The sequence below is a fragment of the Ananas comosus genome, linkage group 15, assembly GCF_001540865.1.
Source record: "Ananas comosus cultivar F153 linkage group 15, ASM154086v1, whole genome shotgun sequence".
In the NCBI taxonomy this organism is placed as follows: domain Eukaryota; kingdom Viridiplantae; phylum Streptophyta; class Magnoliopsida; order Poales; family Bromeliaceae; genus Ananas; species Ananas comosus.
The window spans coordinates 3,326,461-3,349,582 of NC_033635.1; the positions used below are offsets into that span (position 1 = coordinate 3,326,461).

Consider the following 23,122-nt stretch of genomic DNA (forward strand, 5'->3'; position numbering starts at 1 on the left):
GTAACTTCAATATTATCTTTGATGTAAGGTAAATGATTCAAAAATTACGAAATTTGATTTCAAAAATTTTAATATGTTCTAATCATGTTTAACGATAGTGATCGTTGATTTAAAAATTGTATCTTTAAAAATGACTTATGGAGTACAAAAACGATCTATACTCATAAGAGTAAAGTAGCTGGATCTATTATACATATATATCATTAGCAAAACCACTATATATTTATGTGGGACATATATCTAGTATATTTTTAAGCAATGTCCTAACCAAATCTACTGATATTTTATAATCTAAACACATCAAAATAATAATAATAATAATAATAATTAATTATCAAGGCAACAAAATTAATAGTTTCAAAAATCTAACGATACAAAAAAAGTATATTGTCTAAATGAAAAATTATTCACAAGTGTTTTTTAGATTCTCGAATTAGATAAAAGTGATAAACACAGGGTACTAACTTGATACATTTTAAACCACAGGAACTAAAATAAAAAAAAGTAAACCACAAGGGGGGTTTTTGAAGTTTTCGCCTTTTTGATATGTATATATACAGAGAGAGAGAGAGGTCATTAAATTCCCGAACTGGTGCCGTGTACATATCGGAACTATACAAACCTTGTTTTTCCATCTATATACTTCAATCCTATAATCTCTCACTTTATTCTGCAAAATGATTTAATGGCGGATGATGGAGATTGAAATATGATAAATATTAATTACCATGCAGGTAAGAGTTTGATAAATTTTCTTGTATCCAATTTGCAAAATGATTTTTGATCTCTATTCCCTTTTATGTTGTTGTAGTTGTGAATAAGGGTACGCTTAATCAAAAAGCAAACAACAACACAGAGGCAAAGCATCAAAGAAAAATACTCTAAGATAAACTAAATTAATTAATAATAAAAAAAGAACAGTAAGTTTCTGCAATAATACAGGTAGTATCCTAAGGTGACTGAAACAAAACAAGCTTTAATTTTTGTACTGAAATAATCAAAGACCGAAGTATAAACCATGTCTACACATTGTTTGTCTCATTAATCTATATGTATACTATTTCCTTCTAGCTTCGGATTCCTCTCTCTCTCTCTCTCTCTCTCTCTCTCTCTCTCTTCCTTGTGTTTGTATTTGTGTCCAAGAGGCCAAGGACTCTGTGCAAAGATGTTAATAGCACCAATTTGTCTTCAATTATTAATTATATATATAGAGAAGTGCAGGATCAAAACAAAACTTTAATTAATAAAAATAATTATTAACATGCCTTTCACCTGACCTACTGTTCCTAGCGCAAGTGGCAAAAAGGCTTCGGTGATTGGTACCCGAGGGCGCAAGTTCGAATCCTAATTATTCACAATTCTAGGCTAAATTATATTTTAAATGAATAAACAGAAGCAAGTAGCATACATCTTCTCTCAAAAAAAAGAAGAAAAATCGTGCCTTTCACGGGCTGAGTCAAATTCTTACACATAATTAAGAGCATTCGAAATCGGAAACATAGGAGAAATTATTACCACATCCCAGTATATAGCATCAATTAAGTAGCTAGTTCTAAAAAATCAACCCCGGAGAAATAACTGTTATTAATTAAGTTATTAGGAATTAGTATCAGAATTATAATATTTTATCATGCATGTATGCTTTTGTAAAAATATAAACAAGATTTAAACACATGTTCTTTATCAGCTTAAGTTTTTTAGAGTATAACGATATTTATTATATTATTTAATACTTTTTATAGTGGCCAAAATACATTCACCAAACTTAAATTTTGATTTTAAGAACCCTATTTTAAGACTTAAAGCTACGGTGTAGAAATATACTTATACACCAGGCACGAAATGATTTATAATAAATTAGAGTCAAGCCACAACAATATTTAACAAATATCTCTTGAATAATTTGAAGAAAATAAATAAGATCATAGATACACTGGCCCATGGGCCCATTAATATTTTGGTCTCTAATGGAGTTAATAAAAAATCAAACAAATAAATACAACCCAAGCAAATATTAAGCAATCCACTTGCCATATATATCAAGAATGCCAAATGTCCAACCATGGGGGAATTGGACTCATGCCTAAACCTTATAATTTCATACTTATTCATTTTAGTGGCTGACTGTCTCGCTAGGGTCACGAAAGCAGCAAGGACTAATAGTTTACTTCAGGGAATAGGACCCTCAGACGAGTGTCAAACTGTAATTCTGCAGTATGCGGACGACACTTTATTCTTTTCAAAGCCTAAGAAGTCTGCTATGCGTAATCTACTCTTCATCTGGAAGATGTTTGAATGGGCTTCGGGTCTTAAGATAAATATGAACAAGACGGAACTTTACCACATGGGAATTACCGCAAACAGAGCGAAACGATATGCAGATATTTTGGGATGCAGAGTCGGCAGCCTACCGTTCCGATATTTGGGTCTTCCGCTACATATCAACCCCCTCCGTAAGGAAGAGTGGTCGCCGATCATCAACCGCATTGAGACGCGCATCGACGGATGGAAGGCTAAACTCCTCTCGCAAGGGGGGAGACTCATCTTGGTCAACTCGGTACTTTCGAATCTTCCGTTATTTTACTTTGCAATCTTCAAAGTACCACAATGGGTGTTGAAGCGAATTGAAGCGCTTAGAAGATCCTTCTTCTGGAAAGGATGTTCCAATATTTCGGGAGGCTCATGCCTTGTTGGTTGGAAAACGATGTGTAGAAGCAAAAAAGAAGGAGGTCTAGGGATAAAAGATATGGAAGCTATGAATAAGGCGCTTTTAGCAAAATGGTGGTGGCGTTTCTTTAACGAGAAAAGCCTGTTATGGGGGAGGCTAATCACTGCATTATATTACACCAGAAGAAGGCCGTTACGCGAAGGCAGATCCTTTAGACCTTACTCAGAATGGTGGAGAAGTGTAATGAGCTGTCGAGACGTGTTCAAATGTGGTGTTTCGTATGCTCTTGGCAATGGAAAAAATATCAGGTGGTGGTCGGATATTTGGATCGATGAAACCCCTCTTAGTACCCGATTCCCACGAATCTTTAGCAGTATCACAAATCAGGAAGCCACGGTTGCACAATGTTGGAATGAAAGAGGATGGAGATGGCGCTTCTTAACCAGAGGTTTTGATACTCATACCAGTGGTCAGAATAGCCAACAGAAGGCGCTGCTCAAAAACCTCCTCTCTCACTTTAGCCCGTCAAACTCAGAGGATATACTAAAGTGGCGATGGACCGCCAATCAAATTTTTACCGTCAAATCACTTTATGAATTCATTACCGACGGAGGACAGATTGATACTTTGTACGATCATCTATGGGGGTTAAAAATTCCGCTCAAACATAAAGTTTTCATTTGGATTCTACTTCGAAAGAGATTACCTACGGCAGACAGACTGCTGCGCCGAGGGTGCATCGTGGATCAGCACTGTAGGTTCTGTGTGTTACTAGCCGAAACAGGTGACCACCTATTCCACGATTGTATCGTGGTCAGATTTCTTCGTTTTAAAGTAGGAGCCTTCGAGGAGGAGATTTCGGATGTGGGGGATGCACGCCAGCTGTGGACACAGTTCTCGGATATCCCCGTGGCCGTTACAAGATCAAAATTGTTAACCAAGCTGGCGGCAATTTGGTGGGTTGTTTGGACGGAGCGCAATGGCATTTGTTTCCGCGAGGTGCCCTTTAACGTGTCTACGGCTCTCGAACGGGTCGCCGTGTTGATCGAAGCCTGGAACGAAACACTTTGAATCTCTCCCGACCTCGGTGCTTAACCCTCTGGTCACCTTCTGTTTATTTTGGATTGTTGGTGTTTACTGGGTTTCTTGGACCTGGTTTTTGTTTCTCTTGTTTTTACTTTTATTTTCTTTCTCTTGTTCCCTCGGTCAGGAAGCCTTAGCTGCTTCCAAGTTGTAAGCTAAATTCATTTCGCTTAATGAATGAAGCAGGTAGCTTGCTACCTATTTCTCAAAAAAAATAAAAACGCATGACAACTAGTGCAGTGCAAAATCGTAAAGCCATATATATGATGTTAAAGTAAAAAATATACTGAATCACAATATAGAAACTATTTGAGAGAAACAATACAAGTTCAAACAACTTTAATTACTCTCAAAATATTAATGGTAGCCACTTTTTTTCCCTTCTTATTAATTGCTATGTTTTCTCTTAATATAAGTACAGGTAACACTTAATTTTCTATTCCCAAACAGAAAGGAAAAAAATTGCTTCTTATCTCATCATTTTGTACGTGCCAAGGCATAATTTTTCTCCAGAGATTCATCAAAATTTGCGAGAGGAAAAGAAAGAGATAATAACATAGTACTTTAATAAATTAAATGCCACTAAAATACTACTTTAATTTCCAACAATATATATAGGTTGTGGTGCCTTTTCAACATGGACTCATCAATAGAAAATTGTCGTATATATTTGGGTACAAGAATCGTGTACGTATGTGGAGACTAAAATACTCTCACATCTCCTTACAAAAAAAAAATGGAGAAAAGCTTTGAGAATTATGACACGGAATTTTTCTATTTTTAGATGCTAAGATTCACACGATTTGACCCCTCTTTTGGCTCTGAATAATGAGCCAAATAATGGTGGTGGGGAAGGATTTTCAAGTCATTCACCAAAATTATTCAATCATCAAAATAAGGGAGGATCTAAAAAAAAAAAAGATAAATACGCATAAAATTTGTCCGAACTATGATCCATTTTGATTCATCTATGTATTTTATATTATAATATTTTACTTTTGCTATTATTATAGTATTTTACTTTTGGGACTTAATATTTCAATTCCTTTCGTTTAATTAAGTTGTTCACCAGCTCTTTTGTTTTAAACATTTATTTCAATAGGAGAGTAGCTACATCAAGCCTTTTTAACGGTGCAGAGAAATTTTAAAATAGAAGAGCTATCAAATGACTCAATGTAAAGAGATTAAAAAGATAAATAGCAAAATCAAAAGGTTTAAAAGTCGGATGGTCGAATCAAAATGAATTGTAGATTACATTTGTTGGATACANATACTTAATAGTTATCTTTTGATTGTAAGGTAAATGATGTCAAAAAATTACGAAATTTGATTTTCAAAAATTTTAAATGTTCTAAATCATGTTTAACGATATTGATCGTTGATTTAAAAATTGTATCTTTAAAAATGACTTATGAGTACAAAAACGATCATACTCATAAGAGTAAAGTAGCTGGACTCTATATATACATATATCATTAGCAGAAACCACTATATATTTATGTTGGGACATATATCTAGTATATTTTTTTAAGCAATGTCCTAACCAAATCTACTTGATATTTATAATCTATAACACTATCAAAATAATAATAATAATAATAATAATTAATTATCAAGGCAACAAATTAATAGTTTCAAAAATCAACGATACAAAAAAGTATATTGTCTAAATGAAAAATTAGTTCACAAGTGTTTTTAGATTTCTCGAATTAGATAAAGTGATAAACCACAGGGTACTAACTTGATACATTTTAAACCACAGGATACTAAAATAAAAAAAAGTGAAACCACAAGGGGGGTTTTTGAAGTTTTCCCTTTTTGATATGTATATATACAGAGAGAGAGAGAGGTCATTACATTCCCCAACCTGGTGCGCGTACATATCGGAACTATACAAACCTTGTTTTCCATCTTATACTTCAATCCTATAATCTCTCACTTTTATTCTAGCAAAATGATTTAATGGCGGATGATGGAGATTGAAATATGATAATATTAATTACCATGCAGGTAAGAGTTGATAAATTTCTTGTATTCCAATTTGCAAAATGATTTTTTGATCTCTTATCCCTTTTATGTTGTTGTAGTTGTGAATAAGGGTACGCTTAATCAAAAAGCACAACAACAACACAGAGGCAAAGCAATCAAAAGAAAAATTACTCTAAGATAACAAATTAATAATAATAATAAAAAAGAACAGTAAGTTTCTGCAATAAACAGGTAGTATCCTAAGGTGACTGAAACAAAACAAGCTTTAATTTTTTGTACTGAAATAATTCAAAGACCAAGTATAAACCATGTTCTACACATTGTTTGTCTCATTAATCTATATGTATACTATTTCCTTCTAGCTTCGGATTCTCTCTCTCTCTCTCTCTCTCTCTCTCTCTCTCTCTCTTCCTTGTGTTTGTATTTGTGGTCCAAGAGGCCAAGGACTCTGTGCAAAGATGTTAATAGCACCAATTTGTCTTCAATTATTAATTATATATAAGAGAAGTGCAGGATCATAACAAAACTTTAATTAATAAAATAATTTATTAACATGCCTTTCACCTGACCTACTGTTCCTAGCGCAAGTGGCAAAAAGGCTTCGTGATTGGTACCCGAGGCGCAAGTTCGAATCCTAATTGATTCACAATTCTAGCTAAATTTATTTTTAAATGAAATAAACGAAGCAAGTAGCATACTATCTTTCTCTCAAAAAAAAAGAAGAAAAAACGTGCCTTTCACCTGAGTCAAATTCTTACACATAATTAAGAAGCATTCGAAATCGGAAACTAGGAGAAATTATTACCAACCATCCCAGGTATATAGGCATCAATTAAGTAGCTAGTTCTAAAAAATCAACCCCGGAGAAATAACTGTTATTTAATTAAGTTATTAGGAATTAGTATCAGAATTTATAATATTTTACATGCATGTATGCCTTTTGTTAAATATAACAAGATTTAAACACTGTTCTTTATCAGCTTAAGTTTTTAGAGTATAACGATTATTTTATATTATTTAATACTTTTTTAGTGTCGCAGAATACATTCAACAAACTTAAATTTTGATTTTAAGAACCCTATTTTAAGACTTTAAGGCTACGGTGTATGAAATATACTTATACACCAGGGGCACGAAATGATTTATAATAAATTAGAGTCAAGCCCCACACTACATATTTAACAAATATCTCTTGAATAATTTGAAGAAAAATCAGAGATGATCATAGATACACTGGCCCATGGGGCCATTAATATTTTGGCTCTAATGGAGTTAATAAAAAATCAAACAAATAAATACAACCCAAGCAAATATCTAAGCAATCCAGCTTCCAATATAATCAAGAATGCCAAATTGTCCAACCACTGTGGGAATTTGGACTCATGCCCTAAACCTTATAATTTCACTGTAAATTTTAATTACCCTCCTATCATTCAGTGTATTTTCACTTTGCTACTCCGTAGGTAATTTTAAAAGTTGTACTTTGCTAGTATTTGGTTTTAAGCGCAAGTCGTTAAATAGAATAGTTATTCAAATTATACATTTACAAATTACATGCACGACAAAAATATATATAGCTTTTAGTACTATATAGTATGTATTTTAGCATGAAGCGTTTTCTAAAAATAAAAACGCATGGAGCCCATAAAGACTTAGAGAGAGAAAGGGTCGTAGGATGACACGTGGGGCCGGCAAGATGTGTGGAGACGGCACTGTTAATGGTTTAAAAAAAAAGGAAAGGAAGGGGGACGACGTGTTGGCGGGGCCTCAGACGGACAATGGCCTCGGCAAGATCAGCGACCTCTCCAACAAGTTCTTGGCGGTTAAAGGAAAAGAGAGAGCTGAGAGAGCTGGAAAGGAAGTTGGTGGGGAACGGAACAAGGAAAAGACTGGTGAGAAGGAGGCAAAAGGTAAAGCTCGAGTTACAGACTGGAATGCTGGTAAGGGAGAGGAAAAAGGCATAGCTCGAGGTTTAGATCGGTTTACGGATAAGAAGACGGAGCTCAAGAAGACAGGTGGTATTGTCTGTTATTCTCATTGGCGTAAGGTGACGGGACCTCGCGGGAGACTTGCCTCTTCATCGTCGCCGGCTACCCCTCCAGCTATATCGACGCCGGTCCGTTCTCTAGGACGGAATGAGAGATCGAAGGCTTTAGTCAAGAAGCCAGGAGTTATTGCGGGCACCTACGCGGGCGTAAACAGGACTGATGGAGGCTCAGCATCTAATAAGAAGGTGTTATGGGCTGATGAAGTGGGGTTGGCATTAACTCACATTGCTCTAGGTTGTTCTGAGGACCCTACTCTCATACCTCGATCATCTGACACGTCGACGATTCACACCAGAAGGAGATCTGACACGGGAATTGGGAAGGCCAGACCCTCCGTCGCTTCAGGTTTATACAAGACTTACAAGGAAGCTCTTCTCACGCCCACACCCACACCCCAGCGAGCCACCCGTAGCGATCAGGGCGCCAAGTTCACTCCAGTCTTCAAATCCCCGCCCACATCTTTCTTCACGGGAAAGTGTTTCAGGTGCCTGGCTACTAATCATCGGGCGGCTAGTTGTCGAGCGCCACTCCAGTGTGTGCGGTGCTTCAAGACCGGCCACGTCGCAAGATCCTGCGTGGACCGGTTGCCAATGGCGGTCTATAGGGAGATGAGGGCTCGACCGTCCTATCTCAGTGCTTTTGTTCCACTGTCAGAAGATTTCTTCTCCAGGCAGAATCGCTGTCGCAACGCGATTCTGGTCGACGTTCTTCCCCCCAAGAACCTTGGTCATTTCCCTCAGGAGACGATTGCCAACGGGTTGGCGAGTCGTTTCGGCGGCTTCCCTACCGACTTTCATGTTGCCAAGTATAGTCAACGTGATTTTTTGATCTTTCTTCCGGAGTGGGTGCCGGCGGATCAGGTGATCAGAAGAGAGATTCTGTCGCTAGACAACCTTAGACTCCACTGCTCCCCCTGGAATCCCTACCATGGGCTTCGTCGGGCCTCGCTCACTTACAACGTCTGGATCCGGTTGGTATGTTTACCATATGAGTGTTGGTCCTCTCGCACAGTGGCAGCTTTGGTTGGCGGTTTCGGTCGTTTCATACGGGCGGACGACCTCTCGACACGCACGGTGGATCTCACTGGATACCGATGTCTCATCGCTGTCAACTTCCTCTCCGACATCCCGGAAAACTTAGAAATCACTGTGGGGGATCACTCGCTCTCGGTGCTCATCCAGCTTGAGAGATGGGGCCGACGCGACGTGGTTGATCCTGGCAATCCCCCTAATGAACGGACCGATGCTCATGACCCTTCGCAGAGAGGTCCAGAAGCGCATCGCCGTTCAGACGGATCTAGAAGAGGGCGACGTTCGTCGGCCGGCGGCTCTTCAAGCACGGACGCATCCTGGAACTCGTCGAAAATCCGGGACAGAAGGAGAGATGTTCTTGTTCAGGATGCTTCGCCGCTTCGGAAACCTGCTCCCACTCCGGCTGACTCCCTGCAGGGCCAGGAGGATACGACAAGGCTGGTTCCGGCGATCGTCGGCGCGAGTGGGCCAACGGTCTGGAATTCAAATTTGGCTGATGTTGATGTGGCATTGAATGCGATCCCTGACGGGGCGGCGGGCGACGTTCCTTCGGAGGCAAATGGATTAGTTCTTGTCAATGCTTCGGGTTCGGTGCCTATGGGAGATGCAAAGATGAAGCAATGCATTGATTACTGTAGCTGTGAAAAGCGGGACAGCTTGATTTCGGAGATCTCGTCATCCATCTCGAGAACTGGGCAGGGGGTGGTCGTTTGCTTTCGCCCGAAGCGGGCCCACTTGATCTCCCTAGGCATCGGGCTCGGTACTGTTCCGCAGGCCAGTCACGCTATTGAGGGGTGGGGCAGGCAGATGGCCCACTTGGACCCGGTTTCAGATGGCCTCGGGTTTGATAAGGGGCTCGGGAGTGGTCTTAGTCTGCGGGCCACGCAAGTCTCTGGGGGAAGGGGTCAACTCGGCCCGCACGAAGCTGGGGGTGGTGGACGCGGCCCTCTTCCGTGGCCCTCTCACTTTTTTGCGGGGACGGGCAAGCAGAAGGTCCACTTGGTCTCGGGTGCAGACGGGCTCGGGACTGGAGTTGGGCTCGGCTATCGTACCTTGGCGCGGATGCAGATGGGCTCGGGACTGGAGCCGGGTGCAGATGGGCCCGTGACCGGGGTCGGACTTGGCTATGGTTTCTTTTCGGGGGCCACGACTGGCGCCGTGGGGTGGGGCCGACTTGGCCCGCGCGGAGTTCGGGCCTTTTTTCTGTTTTGGTGGGGGCCTACTGGCTTCTCTGTTGCCGGACTTGGGGGGATTTGGCGGTTCTCTTTGGTAGCTGCTTCTTCGTGTTCGGATCTCCTCGCCATGCTTTTTCGCTCGGGACCCGATCGCCCCCCCTTACTCCTCGGCCCGGTGGTTGGAGGGGAAGGCGGGGAGCCCCTCTCGAACGGCGACGTTGTCGTTCGGCCGGCAGGTGGACTGGAGACCGATCAGATTTTGGGGGCTGTCATTATGGAATCGGCTTGTCGGGACTGCGCACAGGAGCCCTCTCCCAAAAACGGTACGGAAAGATTTAATTCCGGCTCGCCTGCGGCCGGAGTGATCAACAGAACGATGGTCGGGAAGGTACTCTCATTGCCCGATATCAGGGGCGTGTGTTCGCCGGTGGGCATAGTAGCGGGGATTACTTCTTTGCCCCCCAATACTGTTCCCTTGACCGCTGAGACGACTACTGAGGTCGGGTTTTCCGGCTCGCCTGCGGCGGGAGTGATCAACGGAGCGATGGTCGGGAAGTGTGTGCGCCGTCGTTCGACCAGAGCTTGTGTGAGGCTGAAATCGGTGGGCAATGTATCGGCGCTTGACCGGGCCAAACTGAGGAAGGCTTTCCTGCTGGAAGGGGAGATCAATGGACCGAAGCCCGCAGTCGACTCTCGGATCATTAGAAAAGTTGTGAAGAAAAGTGCGCTTTGTGGAGTCAAGCTTTCGGGGGTGGAAGCCGAGGAGCTTCACAAGTTCTCGACGCGGGGTTGACCTGTAGTGGGCCTTCTTTTGTGTTTTGGGCCGCCTTTTGGTTGTGTGTCGCTTTTCTTATGTTTAATATTATTACTTGGAATGTACGTGGTCTGAACGACTCATGTAAGCGTCGTAGTGTTAGAGCTATCATCTCTAAACACGTTGGTTCGGTGATTTGTATCCAAGAATCAAAAGTGGATTCGGTGTCTCGTTCCTTTCTCCGGTCTTGTTGTGGCTCGAGTTTCGACAGATGTCACTTTATCCCCGCTCGGGGAGCATCGGGCGGTTTATTCACTTGTTGGAGCTCAAAATTTTTCGTTTGTACGGAGGCGTTGGTGCGCGATCACTCGCTCACTCTCAGCTTTAATCATATTACTAGTGATACGAGCTTTTACCTTACGAATGTATATGGACCGCCATCGTGGGATGGGAAAGAAGAGTTCTGCGCCGAGCTACTCGCTATCGGTGCGGTGTGTTCCGGATATAAATGGGTTATTTGTGGGGATTTCAACTTTACTAGAAACCAGGCTGAACGCACTGGGAACCGGGGGAGCACTAAAGCGATGTCAATGTTCTCGGACCTCATTTCAAATCTCGAAGTCATCGACCTGCCCTTGTCCAACCAAAATTTTACTTGGTCTAATATGCAACGCTCACCAACCCTGGCCAAACTGGACAGATTTCTTGTCTCGACAGATTGGGATCAAGGTTTCCCGCTCTGCAGGATTTCCGCTCTACCTAGAATTACCTCCGACCACACCCCTTTAATACTCGATACTGGAAGCTTGCGCACTAAGAGGACATTTCGGTTTGAGAAAGTGTGGCTTACTAGGCCGGACTTCACAAACTACGTACCGATCTGGTGGAACGAAGTACCCGGGCAGAGGTCAGCCATTCTTACGCTGACAGCGAAGCTGAGACATTGCAGAAACAGGATGAAGGAATGGTGCAAGACAAAATTCCATAGCATATCCAACGCAATAAGAACTTTACAGGAAGAAATTCGAAACATTGATCTCTCGGAGGAACGGAATATCTTGACCCAGGAAGTACGGGATAAACGAGTTGAACTTAAAGCACAGCTCCNATAAGAAAAAAAAAAAAAAAAAAACTTTTTGACAAGAAATGGAATATATACCCAACATTCCAGCTACATGTTGCAACCCCATCCCTATATATATTTTGTCCTCTTTTAGGTAAACATCATTGTTCCCAGTAAGCTTTTACTTAACAACAATAATTTAGATTTATGTTCTTTTCTTTGGCATTTTCTTGTGACATGCACATGGGTTCAAGCTGTACAATTGGAAGCATTCATTAATACATTGCATCTCACTCTTTTAACATTGCCACCACCCTTAACAGGAGAAAATAAAGGTAGATTGAAAAATACCTTTCTTGGTTCTATTAATAAGTATTAAGTTTTTAAGGATAGAAGAGAATTTTTTATTTTTTATTTTTTCCTGGGAAAGGAATGTATAGGGGCCCATGCCCTATATGTCCACATAGCATGAACATGAGATCGACTCGAGTTCTACGTGGTTGTAGACGATGAGTTTGGACTAACTTTCTGATCACTCGAGCTTTGAAACACGTAATCTCAGAAAATGCTTGTTTAGAGTTTGTCTGAGATATCATACGAAACAATAATTTCTGTAAAATCTTAAGCCGCAAATATCTTGTCGAAGCTCGTAGATCGATGTTGACCTCGATCATTTTTCTCCGAGAATTCGCAAACATTGAACATCTTGGCATGCCAGGAAACTATCATCCTATGATTAAAGAGAGGGAATTGAGTAATTTAACTCTAAAGTGAGAAAAAGACCACATTGTTTCATGCATGAGATAAACATTGAAATATATATATATATATATATATATATATATATATATATATATATATATATATATATATATATCTAGGAAAGAGCTTAAAACCTCAATTTATTTGATTCAAACTACCAAAGTCCATTAACCCAAAATAAACACGGAAAAAAAAAGTCATAATTTTACTATGATGTGGAGGGGTCTGCATGAAATGAAACTCTCGTTAAGTTGCTGAACATAGAGTACGTAGATATTTAAGATGGAAATCGAACCTACGACCTCACCTCAGAGAGCGAACGAATTTAGAAATAGTCTGAGCCCGTGACCCCGGCTGAACCAGAAAGATCCATTCAGCAGTACATGTACAGTTGTGATCTGATGTTTCTGTGGTGTAGAGGAGAGTGAAATTAAGTTTTTTTTTGTTTGGTTGTTGATGAGCTGCTCCTTGAACAAGGAAAAACACAAGATTGTACTGCCAAAAGCATCTGTTTCTTTATTACATACTCTTTCGATTGCGGTTGTTATCATAATTTTACAGCACAGAAGAAGAGAAAGTTTTCTTTTTTTTAGAATAGCTAGGTAGCACGCTACCTGCTTCATTATTCATTGAAAGGATGAATTAGGTTACAAGGATGAGGCAGTCAGGGCCTCGAGGAAGAAAACACCAGACAGTACTTGAAAAAAAAAGAAAAAAGAAAAAGTAAGCGCTTTTAAAGCTTCGGGACCATCCAAAGTATAAAAGTAAGCGCTTTCGACGATGTTCGCTCTAAACAAGGCCAAAAGCTTCGTTTGGATTGCGGAGAAATTGCATCATGTATTGTGAGAAAGAATTTGTACATAATATTACATTTTGTATATCGTAATACGTCGATTACGATATATTTTCTGCGGTCTCAACGAGAAATATAGAAGTCCAATTTTATTTATCTATCCAGCATGCATTAAATGGATTTCATTGCCAAATGGGCTTAAGTCTACTAGCACTTGATGTATTTGCTCTTCTCTCTTTTGTCCCCTTTTGTAGTCCTTAATTTATCTGGTTATTCATGAAAAATAACTTTCTAAAATTAAAAAAAAAATTTCTCAAGCAACACTAATTATCAGCATCATTCTTATTATTTCCATCACGTCAATCTTTAAGGGCATGTTTGGTTTATGGTACTTTTTAAGATGCATGAGATTGAGAGGTTGAAATTGTAAAATTTTATATTTATTTTATCACAAAATCTGAGTTTGCAAAAAATTAAAGACTTTTATGAAATTTTATAATCCCTTAAAACGGAAGATTTGAAAACTCACCTTTTTCCTTGATAATATACCTTTTTTGCTATTTTTTTTATCTATTCCATAATTTTAAATGGAGTATAAGAGAGAAAAAAATTATGAATTCCCGAAATTTATAAATATTTAAATATATTTCATATATTTAAGCAGGTATGATTTTTATATGATTAATTTGGTGTAAAATGATATGTATATATAATATTAGTCTCTAGAAAAAAGAATATTAGGGTAATTTTATTGATGTAGTTTGACAATTTTTATATTCAACCAAACACAAAAATAAAATATTCCTGAGCATTTTAAGATTTATATCAAATAAAAATATTTATACATAATACAAATTTTATCATAAAAATAAATTTTCAAAAATAAAATTAATTTCCAGTAAAATAAATATTAAACTCCTCATGGGAACCAAACATGCCCCAAACGCTAACGAATCTCTGCAAATAGTGATGAAAATTCATGTGTTTTTCAATTAATTTTAAAAAAGTTTACATAATTATCAATAAATTTCGCGGGGGTATAGCTTTTCAGAAAAGAAAAATTCTATTTGTACATTCCAGAAAGTGAGTATAGATCTTACACTCTTCATCATAAAGTTGATAAAAATCTAAATATTTTTTAGTAAAAATAAAAAAAATTGATTTGATAAATAAAATTTTAATTGCTTTTAGATGGAGTGGGTGTGAGACCTGTAGCATTGCTCTTCAGAAAAGGGTAAGAGAGGTGGTAAATTTTCCACAGGATGAGGCCACCTCAGCAGCAACCCAATCCACATGTGAGGCCCTGCTTTGTCAAATAGAAAACAACTTGTAACAGTGAAACCAGAACACAAAAGAACATGCTGGTGCAGTGTGTTAAGAGCTCCATTATTATCCCATCCTCTGAGCTCTCATCTCTCCTCCTCTTGAGGAGAAGAGGGAGGAGGGAGTTGCAACAGCCCACATGGGCAAAGAGACCAAATAGTGCAGGTGCAGGTGAAGGTGAAGCTGCAGGTGCAGGTGCAGGTGCAGGTGAAGGTGATGGAGAGAAACCCACCTCCTCTCTTAGGGTTTCCAAGGCCTTCCTTGCTAGGTGTGCTGTTGCTGTTTCTGGCCTTGGGTTTCTTGATGCTGGGTAAAGTCCTCTAGATTTCTTATACTAATTTGTTTCTGTTAGAGATCGTTTGGTTCACGATTTATAATATTCTGATCACCCTTCCTATTTTTTATCTTATCTTAAATATTAAAAATTATTATTATTGGATTCAAGTTGGATAGCTGTAAAAAATATTGGTGAAGTAATAGAACCATTATAGATTTCGTTGGTTATGAGATATTCTTATTTTCATGCTTCATGAGAATCATTAGTAGTTTATTAATAAAAACATACTAATTTTAATAATTTTTCAATTTAAGTAACTTAATAAGTTTTTTTTTGAGAGAAGAGTAACAACACACTACCTGCTTTATTCATTAAGTAAATAAATTTAGCTACATGTAGTGAGGCAGCCAGGGCCTCAAAAATACAGAGACCGGCTAAAAAGGCAACTAAAAAAAGAAGAGTACAAAATGTTGAGCAAAGTAACTTAATAAGTTAGTAATAAATTTACCATTCCAAATATAATATATACAATATTTTCTAAATAGTACAAAATCTTGAACCAAACAATCCTTTATATTATATAGTAATATTTTCACTGGGAATGATTTAATGGAGCTTTTGTTTTTTCCCCCTCTTTTTTTATTTTGAATGTCAGTTATGAAGTATGTAGTCAGCCAGGGCCTGAAAGGAATGGGGTGGCAGGAGTGTGCATTGAAGGGATTCAAATTTGAGATTATTTTTAGGAATTGTTTTCTTTTAGGACATGTTTGGTTCGTACATTTTGGATCCGAAATAAGAATCGGTTTGATCAAATCCTGCTAATTTTGTTTGGTTCACAGGAATCTGTTTGAGACTCCCATTCTGGATCGGTATGGGAATGGTCTATTAGCTTACAAATTGATTCCAGCCTCCATTCCCGGATTGAAGTTTCAATTCTAAGCCCACACTCACCTCTTCCTCAGGCCCAGCCCAACATTTCTCCATCTTATCCATCCTTCTTACTCTCCCTATACCAATCTCTTCTCTCTTTTCTCATCATTAAAAAAAAAAAGGGCATTTTTTTGTAATTTCTTGCATAAAAATTTTTAAAATAAATTCAAACTTTTTTGGCATAACTCTAACTTGAGAGTAGTATTAATTTTTTTTTATAAATTTTAGATAGTTTTATAAAATTATATTTAAAAGTAAAATTAGCATTATTCTATTATTTTTTTTTACTTTGTATCAACCAAACAGTGAAATAGAAATAATTCATTCCGATTTCCAATCGAAAAATGAACCAAACATCTTGGGAGGAGTGGGGCAATCCAATTGCCAATTTGCCATTCCAATTCATTCTCATTTTATTATTCATTCCAATTCCACTCTTGAACCAAGCAAGCCCTTAGTTTAGTTTGGTAAGAGAAAGCAAGGGAAATTGGGAAATGCGCTTTGAAAGTTTAGTCCTTTCAGCGTAGAAAACCAGTTATGTTGCAATTTTTGCCTAGTAAAAAAACAAAAAAAACCTTTCAATGCACAGTTCAGCTTGCTTCCTGATAGAAGTGCATCAAAGATTAAAAAAAATATATATACTTACATCTTCCATTATGCCATTGTTGGATGGTGATGTAGTGCTGTATCCACAACCCATTTACATGTATGTCAAACAAAAAACAACTTGCCCACATACCAGATTCATAATTAATTGCAGATACACACCAAACCACTAGAGGCTAGTGATAAATATTTGAACACCGATACTGAGGTTGGAGATTCAAGGTATCTTATGTGCTTAAATTTGGAGCTTACCTCTCTAGCTTTGCGTTTAATGTATATAGGGTACGAGAACTACGGAGTAGATAAAAAAAAAAAAAAAAGGAAAGAAAAAAAGAAGTTTCCATGTTCAGTTCCTTTTGGAAGTGAAGGTCTGGACATTTGAAAATTTTACTTGCTCTCGAAAATATAACAAGTAATTCCTTAATTTACAAGGTTTTGATTTGTTGGTTTTAAATTTATCCAGGTACAGTGGAGACTGGTCCCGAATTGGTGTCATTTCAAAAGAGGACGAAGAATTGTTGAGGTTCGCTGCATTCCTGATAATCCCATTGTGCATAGTTCTGATATTTTCAATTTCTGAAGAAAATAATACTCCGTAATTGAAATAGCTTGTTATGTATCGTAAAAATCTATGCATCCCTACCAATTTCTTTCATCGAAATTCTCTGGAAAGCTTTTTCCTTGCTGAAGTTAAAAGCAGAACTGTGAACCTTTTAGTTAGCCAATTATGTCATTTTTAATTCTCTAATAAAGAAGTTGTTATAGTATAACGCTCCAATAGTTTCATATTGGATTAAAAAATAATTCTGATTGAAATATATGAAATCTCGCACGTTAATAATAACAATAACCGGACTTAAATATTTTGAGCCGGTGATTTGAGCCTAATAAGTTATTATTGCTTGCGGGTCAGATCGTTTCATATAAAAGCTATGCAAGAAAGGCACATAAGTTATCACAAACGAAAGGTCGCTTTGGAGTCACAAAAATAACACTCCATTTCCATAAGGTTGGAAGATCACTTCATCCAGGATATGAATAGTTATGTCAGATCTGCAGTATAAGCAGGCCACTAATTTTACATTTTCCGAAATGTTATTGGTATGCAAAATAATTATCGGGGAAGGAAGGTCTGCTAAAGAGTATTGGATATCTTATCGCAGAAGGATTGAAGGAAGGTCTGCTAAAGAGTTTTGGATATCCCCCCAAAGTTTACAGATGTTGACACTACGAAAAAGTGGGGGACAATTAGACTAGTGTGGAAACAAAAACTTCAAATCAAATTTGAAAGTGTGATAACCGGAAATAGAACATTTTACAATATGATAACAAGTCGAGAGCAGTTAACTATAACGGAGTTAGAAGAGCAAAAACTATATCTCGATGTGGTTCTATAAGCTGCACACGTCTTATGCATCGACACTCAATGCATATATTCTGTCAATGAAAATTTAGATATTCTTCTTGCGAATCAAGATTTGAGAGTCGGTCGAGAGTGTTACACTCGTTAACTCTGCTATCTGTGGTTCTCTTTTATCGGACTCAAGGAGGGATTCGTTTACAAATATTTTTGTTGCATTTGTTAACAACCCTACACCAGAATCGATCAAACAGTAAATTTCTTCGAATTGATATAGAACACAATGTCATTCAGATGTCAAGGAATAGTACGCAATTCAAAATTTTTGCGGAACCCAAATCAGCAACTTCACACTCCTCAGGCAATACATAATGGGTTCATGCATCTGAATTTAACAAACTTTGCACCAAACTGGGTTGTAATTTTAGATTGATTACAAGGATAATACGAATCAATTAATACATAATGGGTTCTACGCACACCAAGATAACTGATTCCAAATTGTTCTCTCTTATTCATGCATTCATTCACTTCACACATTTAAGTATAGAAAAGAACAGAACAAACACCACAAAAGCAAATACCAAATGAGCAGAGAACGAACACAGAGGCAAAAGCACAAACACCTTACCTGCAGATGCGAAATCCTAGTGCTTCTTCAAGAACCCTTGGGCGAAGAGGGTGCCGGTGGTGCGGGCGGCGCCGTGGNATGCACTCGCGGTGAGGAAAATATCAATGCTGTTCATCAATCCACCAGCTCGGATCTCAAAGCAAGGAAACGACGGTGATCCCATCGTCACCCTCCCATCCTTTAGCAGCAAACAGGGCACCTTACTATTCCATTCTCGTTGCACTCGGGGCACCTCCGAAACACTCCATTAATGGCCTCTTCTTCTTCACCTTCTCCCTCCTCCTCCTCCTCATCCTCTTCTTCCTTCTTACGGTGATGCGCCGATGAGGACGACGAGTGCTCGGTGGTGGTGGTGGTGGCGGCGGCGGCAGCGGTGGTGGAGGTGGTGATGGTGGTGGAGGAGTGGGAGGACTGGTAGCTATGGAGATAGCCCTCGGCTTTTTCGATGTAGGTGCCGAAGCGCTTGTCGCCGTCGAGGTGGGCGTAGTGGGAGGCGGCGTGGAGGAGGTCGCCGGCGGCGCCGGCGACGCGGCCCTTGTCGAGGGCGGCGGAGTCGTGGCGGATCGCGGACATGGCGGCGCCGGCGACGACCTGCGCGCTGGAAAGGAGATCGGAGGGGGACGACGACGACGACGACGACGAGTGCTTTTGGGGGTTGCGGGGTTCGTGAGAGGAGGTGGGTTTCGTGGTGTTGGGATAATCGGAGGAGTCCATGGCAGAGAGAGAGAGAGAGAGCGAGAGAGAGAGAGAGAGGGGGGAGAAGGAGATGAGATCGCGAGTCTAATTAAAGATGCGACGTTCTTATCTCTTCTTCCGCGTGGTCTATAAAAAATGATAAAAAATGGAAAAAAAAAAAAAAAAAAAAAAAAAAAAAAAAAACTAAGAAAAATATCTAACGCGTGAGCGGGTGGGGGTGCGCGGATGGAAGTCAACGGACCAATTAAAGCCGCTGCTTTCGATGTCACAACCGTGCCTTGCCGACGGCGGGTGACATTTTTAAATGCCTTCTGGGCGGAAAAATTACTGCCTGTAGCCGGCCTGGCAACACGGCCCGTAGACCGGCCCGGCGACACGGCTGCAGGCCGTATTCGGCCATACCCAGCCGGCCTGCAACCCGGCCTGGTACTGTCCACAGGTCCGTGTAATGGGTGCTGACTGTACTTGACCTCAGTCGTAGCCCGTCCCAATCCGACCCGTAGCCCTTGTGTGGGAACGAGTCGGGCCATTTTGGAATGGACTTAGGTACCGGACAGGATTGTTTATTATTTATTTATTTATTTACTTTTAAATTTTTTATTTTTTTAAATATTAATTTAAATTATTTAAATTTTTAATAATTTTTAGAAGAAATCATCTAAATATTTAATAAAAAAAAACTATATATGTTTTATAAAATCACTAGTGAAAATACTTGAATATAAAATTAAGGCTAAATTACATAAAATTTTCTTATAAATATCCTTTTTTTTTTTGGCTTTCTCTTCCTAATTTTCAAAATTCTATATTTTACTCCCTCAAACATTTCAAGTTGTTGCATTTAGCACCCCTCCGTCAGGTGGATATCTGAAATTTTTTTTGTATATAATTTAACGAAATATTAATAGAGGAGCTGAGGAAAAGAAAAAAAATGCAACCATAAAATACTAAATTAATACACTTTAAATTATAAAGTACTAAAGTGAGAAAGTGTGAAATCACAAGAGTGGTATTTGAAGTTTGCCCAATTCTATTTTAGTTCTTTTTCTGAAGTAAAAACTAGTTGCTTGCACCTCCTTCATGTATATATATCTAATAACCATAAATTTAAAATATTTTAAGCATTTAAAAATTTAAGATTCAAGTAAAATGATTAGCAAAATAGAACAAAAACATCAGAAATTAAATATGACTCTTGTTGTATTTTGAAAAAAAAACATTGGAGAAGTGGAAAAGAAAAAAATGTGTACATACAAACAAGCTCAGATTCGAACTACCAATAATCTCTACATGAACATACTCCATCACTGAAATGGTGAAACCGAATTCGATCCCGAACCACGATTTTTCTCCTGTAGACCCGCGAAACGAGCTTAAAAAATGTATGGCAATCGCCGCACACTCGCAAGTTCTTCGCTATCCTTATAACCGAGCCGGACTGCGTCCTAAGCAGCGCGAACGCAAGAGCGAGCTTCTCGCTATGGTGCATTATGGAGCTCTCCCTCTCCTCTTCTTCTATGTCGTAAGACGCCGTCTCAGTATCCGCAACATATCCAGCTAGCTTTAGTTCTCTCTTCATATCATCCAGCATTCGAAAGATCTCCTCGAAATGCTTCTCGGACCGATCAGCGACCACAAACTCATACACCACATTGTCGATTTCGATCGAACTACAGCCGGGGACTTTCGCCATCCCTTTTTGGCTTATCATCTTCCTCACCTGCCCGACCTCGACCCACCTCCTGTTTTGGGATAATAAGTTCGATAACAACACGTAGTTCTCTCCGTTGTCAGGCTCTAGTTCGAGGAGCTTCTTTGTCGCAATCTCGCCAAACTGGGTGTTTCGGTGAACCTTGCAAGCAGAAAGAAATGCCCTCCAAATTACCGCGTCGGGCTCCATCGGCATCGTTCGTATGAGCTCGTAAGCTTCTTGTATAAACCCTGCTCGGCCAAGTAGATCGACGACGCAACCATAGTGCTCGATGGTCGGTTCGAGTCCAAAATCTCTCTGCATACTCGCGAAAATGTTTCTTCCTTCGTCGACGAGCCCTTGATGACAACAAGCGCACAAAACAGCGAGGAAGGTCACTCTATCCGGCTCGACGCTCTCTCTAGCCATTGCCTCGAAAGCGGCCATGGCCGCTTCCCCTCCGCCGTTGACGGCAAACCCCGAAATCAACGCATTCCACGAGAAGACGTTCTTCACTCTCATCGCCCGGAAAACCTTGACGGCCTCGTCCGCCTCTCCGCACTTCATGTACATGTCTACCAGAGCAGTGCCCACAAACACATTAAGCCGCAAGCCGTAATTTTTAACATAGTTATGAATCCACACCCCCTGATTCAGCGCTCCGAGATGAGCGCAGGCCGAGAGCGCGCCTACGACGGTGACCTCGCCCAGCTCGCAATCCGAAGCCAGCATCCGCGAAAACAGACCGTGGGCCTCCTTGAACCTCCTGTTGTGAACGTACCCCGTAATCATCGCGTTCCAGGAGACCGAGTTTCTCTTGGGCATTTCGTCGAACACCTTCCGCGCATCGCCGACGCGAGCGAAACCGCAGTACATGGTGACGAGAGCAGTGCTGACGAACACATCGGAGGCAAAGCCCAGCTTTGTGACGCGCCCGTGGATCGGAATTCCGACACCGGGAAGGGATAATTGAGCGATGGATTTGAGGAGAGGGGGGAAGGTGGAGGCATCAGGAGGGAGAGATGCTCTCGCCATGTGGGTGTAAACGAGAAGTGATTGGGAATGGTTGTGTGAGTTGGTGTGGTGCCTAATCAAGGAATTGCATAGGTTGGTGTCGATGAGATGGTGGTAATGGGAGAAGAGAAGGGAAAGCGAGGAAGAAGACGAAGAAGAAGAAGAAGAAGCAGAAGAAGAGGAAGAGAGGGAGAGGTTGATGAGGTTTTGGAATGATGGGGTAGGTTTCAGTGTTGTTGTCATTTTTATTTTTAAATTTTTATTTCTTTTTTGGTGATTTTCTATAGCTGTTTTTACAGGTTAGGAGTCCTTAATAACCTATGGTGAAGGGAAAAAAAAAAAACATAGTACAGCCCTAAATTTTGGACCTGACAAATAAATATTATAAAAAGTTTCAATTTTGAGATAAAAACGATACCTATAAACTTATAAAGCAGACGTAATGGAACACCCAAGTCTTCGAAGAGTTGAGACAATTCTTACAGATTTTTTTTCGTATTAAAAAAAGGAATCTAAAAAAGATTAGCATGAAAAAAAGGGCTCTTAGAATGAATTGGGTGTGAATTTACACCTACTTATGAACATACAAATATTATTGATCTTTTGAATATAGAATATGTTGATGCGAAATTTCAATTGTTACGGACTGTCCCTAGAGCAAGTGGCAAAAGGCTTGGTGATTGGTATCCGAGACCCAAGTTCGAATCCTATTTGATTCACATTTTAAACTAAGTTTATTTTTAAATGAAATAAATAAAGCGGGTAGCGTGCTGCCAATTTCTCTAAAAAAAAAAAAAAATTTCAACCATTGGATGGGCAACGAACATTTTGGTCTACCTGTAGACGGTAGCTAAGAGCCCAGGTCAAAATACTTGAGTTTCTTATCTTTGTAATTTCTTTACTATTGATTGGATGATCAAGGGGGGGGGGGGGGTGAATTAGTTGACAACTAAAAACTCAAGTAAAATTAAATTAAGATAAAATTACACAACCAAATAAAATAAAAAATCAAACTCAGATAACACAGATGATTTATCCTGGTTCGACCTTTCTGTCTACTCTAGTCCGATCATTCTTCTTCTCGAGATACCGATTTCATTATCACTTGGCCTTTTGAACAGGATAAAACCAAAGCCACTTATAATAATACAAAACTTCTTTTACAACCTCTCAAGAAGCTCACAATTACAAATCAATGAACAATTAGAAGTTAGAAAATTTTTCTGAAA

The 23,122-nt window shown here is 39.5% G+C and overlaps 3 protein-coding genes and 1 long non-coding RNA gene across 5 annotated transcripts; 1 reads left to right on the forward strand and 3 right to left on the reverse strand.

Annotated features, from left to right (window-relative positions):
* Positions 12,158 to 14,662, reverse strand: LOC109721731. Its single transcript, XR_002219278.1, has 3 exons — positions 14,576 to 14,662; positions 12,881 to 12,980; positions 12,158 to 12,541 (listed from the first exon to the last, which is right to left on the reverse strand). It is a non-coding gene; the product is annotated as an uncharacterized LOC109721731 (long non-coding RNA).
* LOC109721730 lies at positions 14,597 to 17,269 on the forward strand. 2 transcript variants are annotated; one of them, XM_020249491.1, is made up of 2 exons: positions 14,597 to 14,999; positions 16,966 to 17,269. In XM_020249491.1, the coding sequence occupies exons 1-2, from the start codon at positions 14,725 to 14,727 to the stop codon at positions 17,099 to 17,101; spliced, it is 411 nt and encodes a 136-aa protein (XP_020105080.1). In that variant the 5' UTR covers positions 14,597 to 14,724; the 3' UTR covers positions 17,102 to 17,269. The 2 variants fall into 2 exon arrangements, with proteins under 2 accessions (XP_020105080.1, XP_020105081.1); XM_020249492.1 differs by lacking the exon at positions 16,966 to 17,269 and adding an exon at positions 15,622 to 15,802 and having other exon boundaries at positions 14,698 to 14,999.
* LOC109720980 (nodulin-related protein 1) lies at positions 18,659 to 19,314 on the reverse strand. The gene has a single exon (XM_020248361.1). The coding sequence runs from the start codon at positions 19,205 to 19,207 to the stop codon at positions 18,674 to 18,676; it is 534 nt and encodes a 177-aa protein (XP_020103950.1). The 5' UTR covers positions 19,208 to 19,314; the 3' UTR covers positions 18,659 to 18,673.
* On the reverse strand, positions 20,463 to 21,914 carry LOC109721515 (pentatricopeptide repeat-containing protein At5g66520-like). The gene has a single exon (XM_020249166.1). The coding sequence runs from the start codon at positions 21,912 to 21,914 to the stop codon at positions 20,463 to 20,465; it is 1,452 nt and encodes a 483-aa protein (XP_020104755.1).

Bases quoted from the DNA above. Each gene is read 5' to 3' on its own strand.
- LOC109721515 (XM_020249166.1), bottom strand. From the start codon at position 21,914: ATGGCGAGAGCATCTCTCCCTCCTGATGCCTCCACCTTCCCCCCTCTC.
- LOC109721730 (XM_020249491.1), top strand. From the start codon at position 14,725: ATGCTGGTGCAGTGTGTTAAGAGCTCCATTATTATCCCATCCTCTGAG. The intron at 15,000-16,965 runs GTAAAGTCCTCT...AAATTTATCCAG, and splicing joins CTTGGGTTTCTTGATGCTGG to GTACAGTGGAGACTGGTCCC.
- LOC109720980 (XM_020248361.1), bottom strand. From the start codon at position 19,207: ATGGACTCCTCCGATTATCCCAACACCACGAAACCCACCTCCTCTCAC.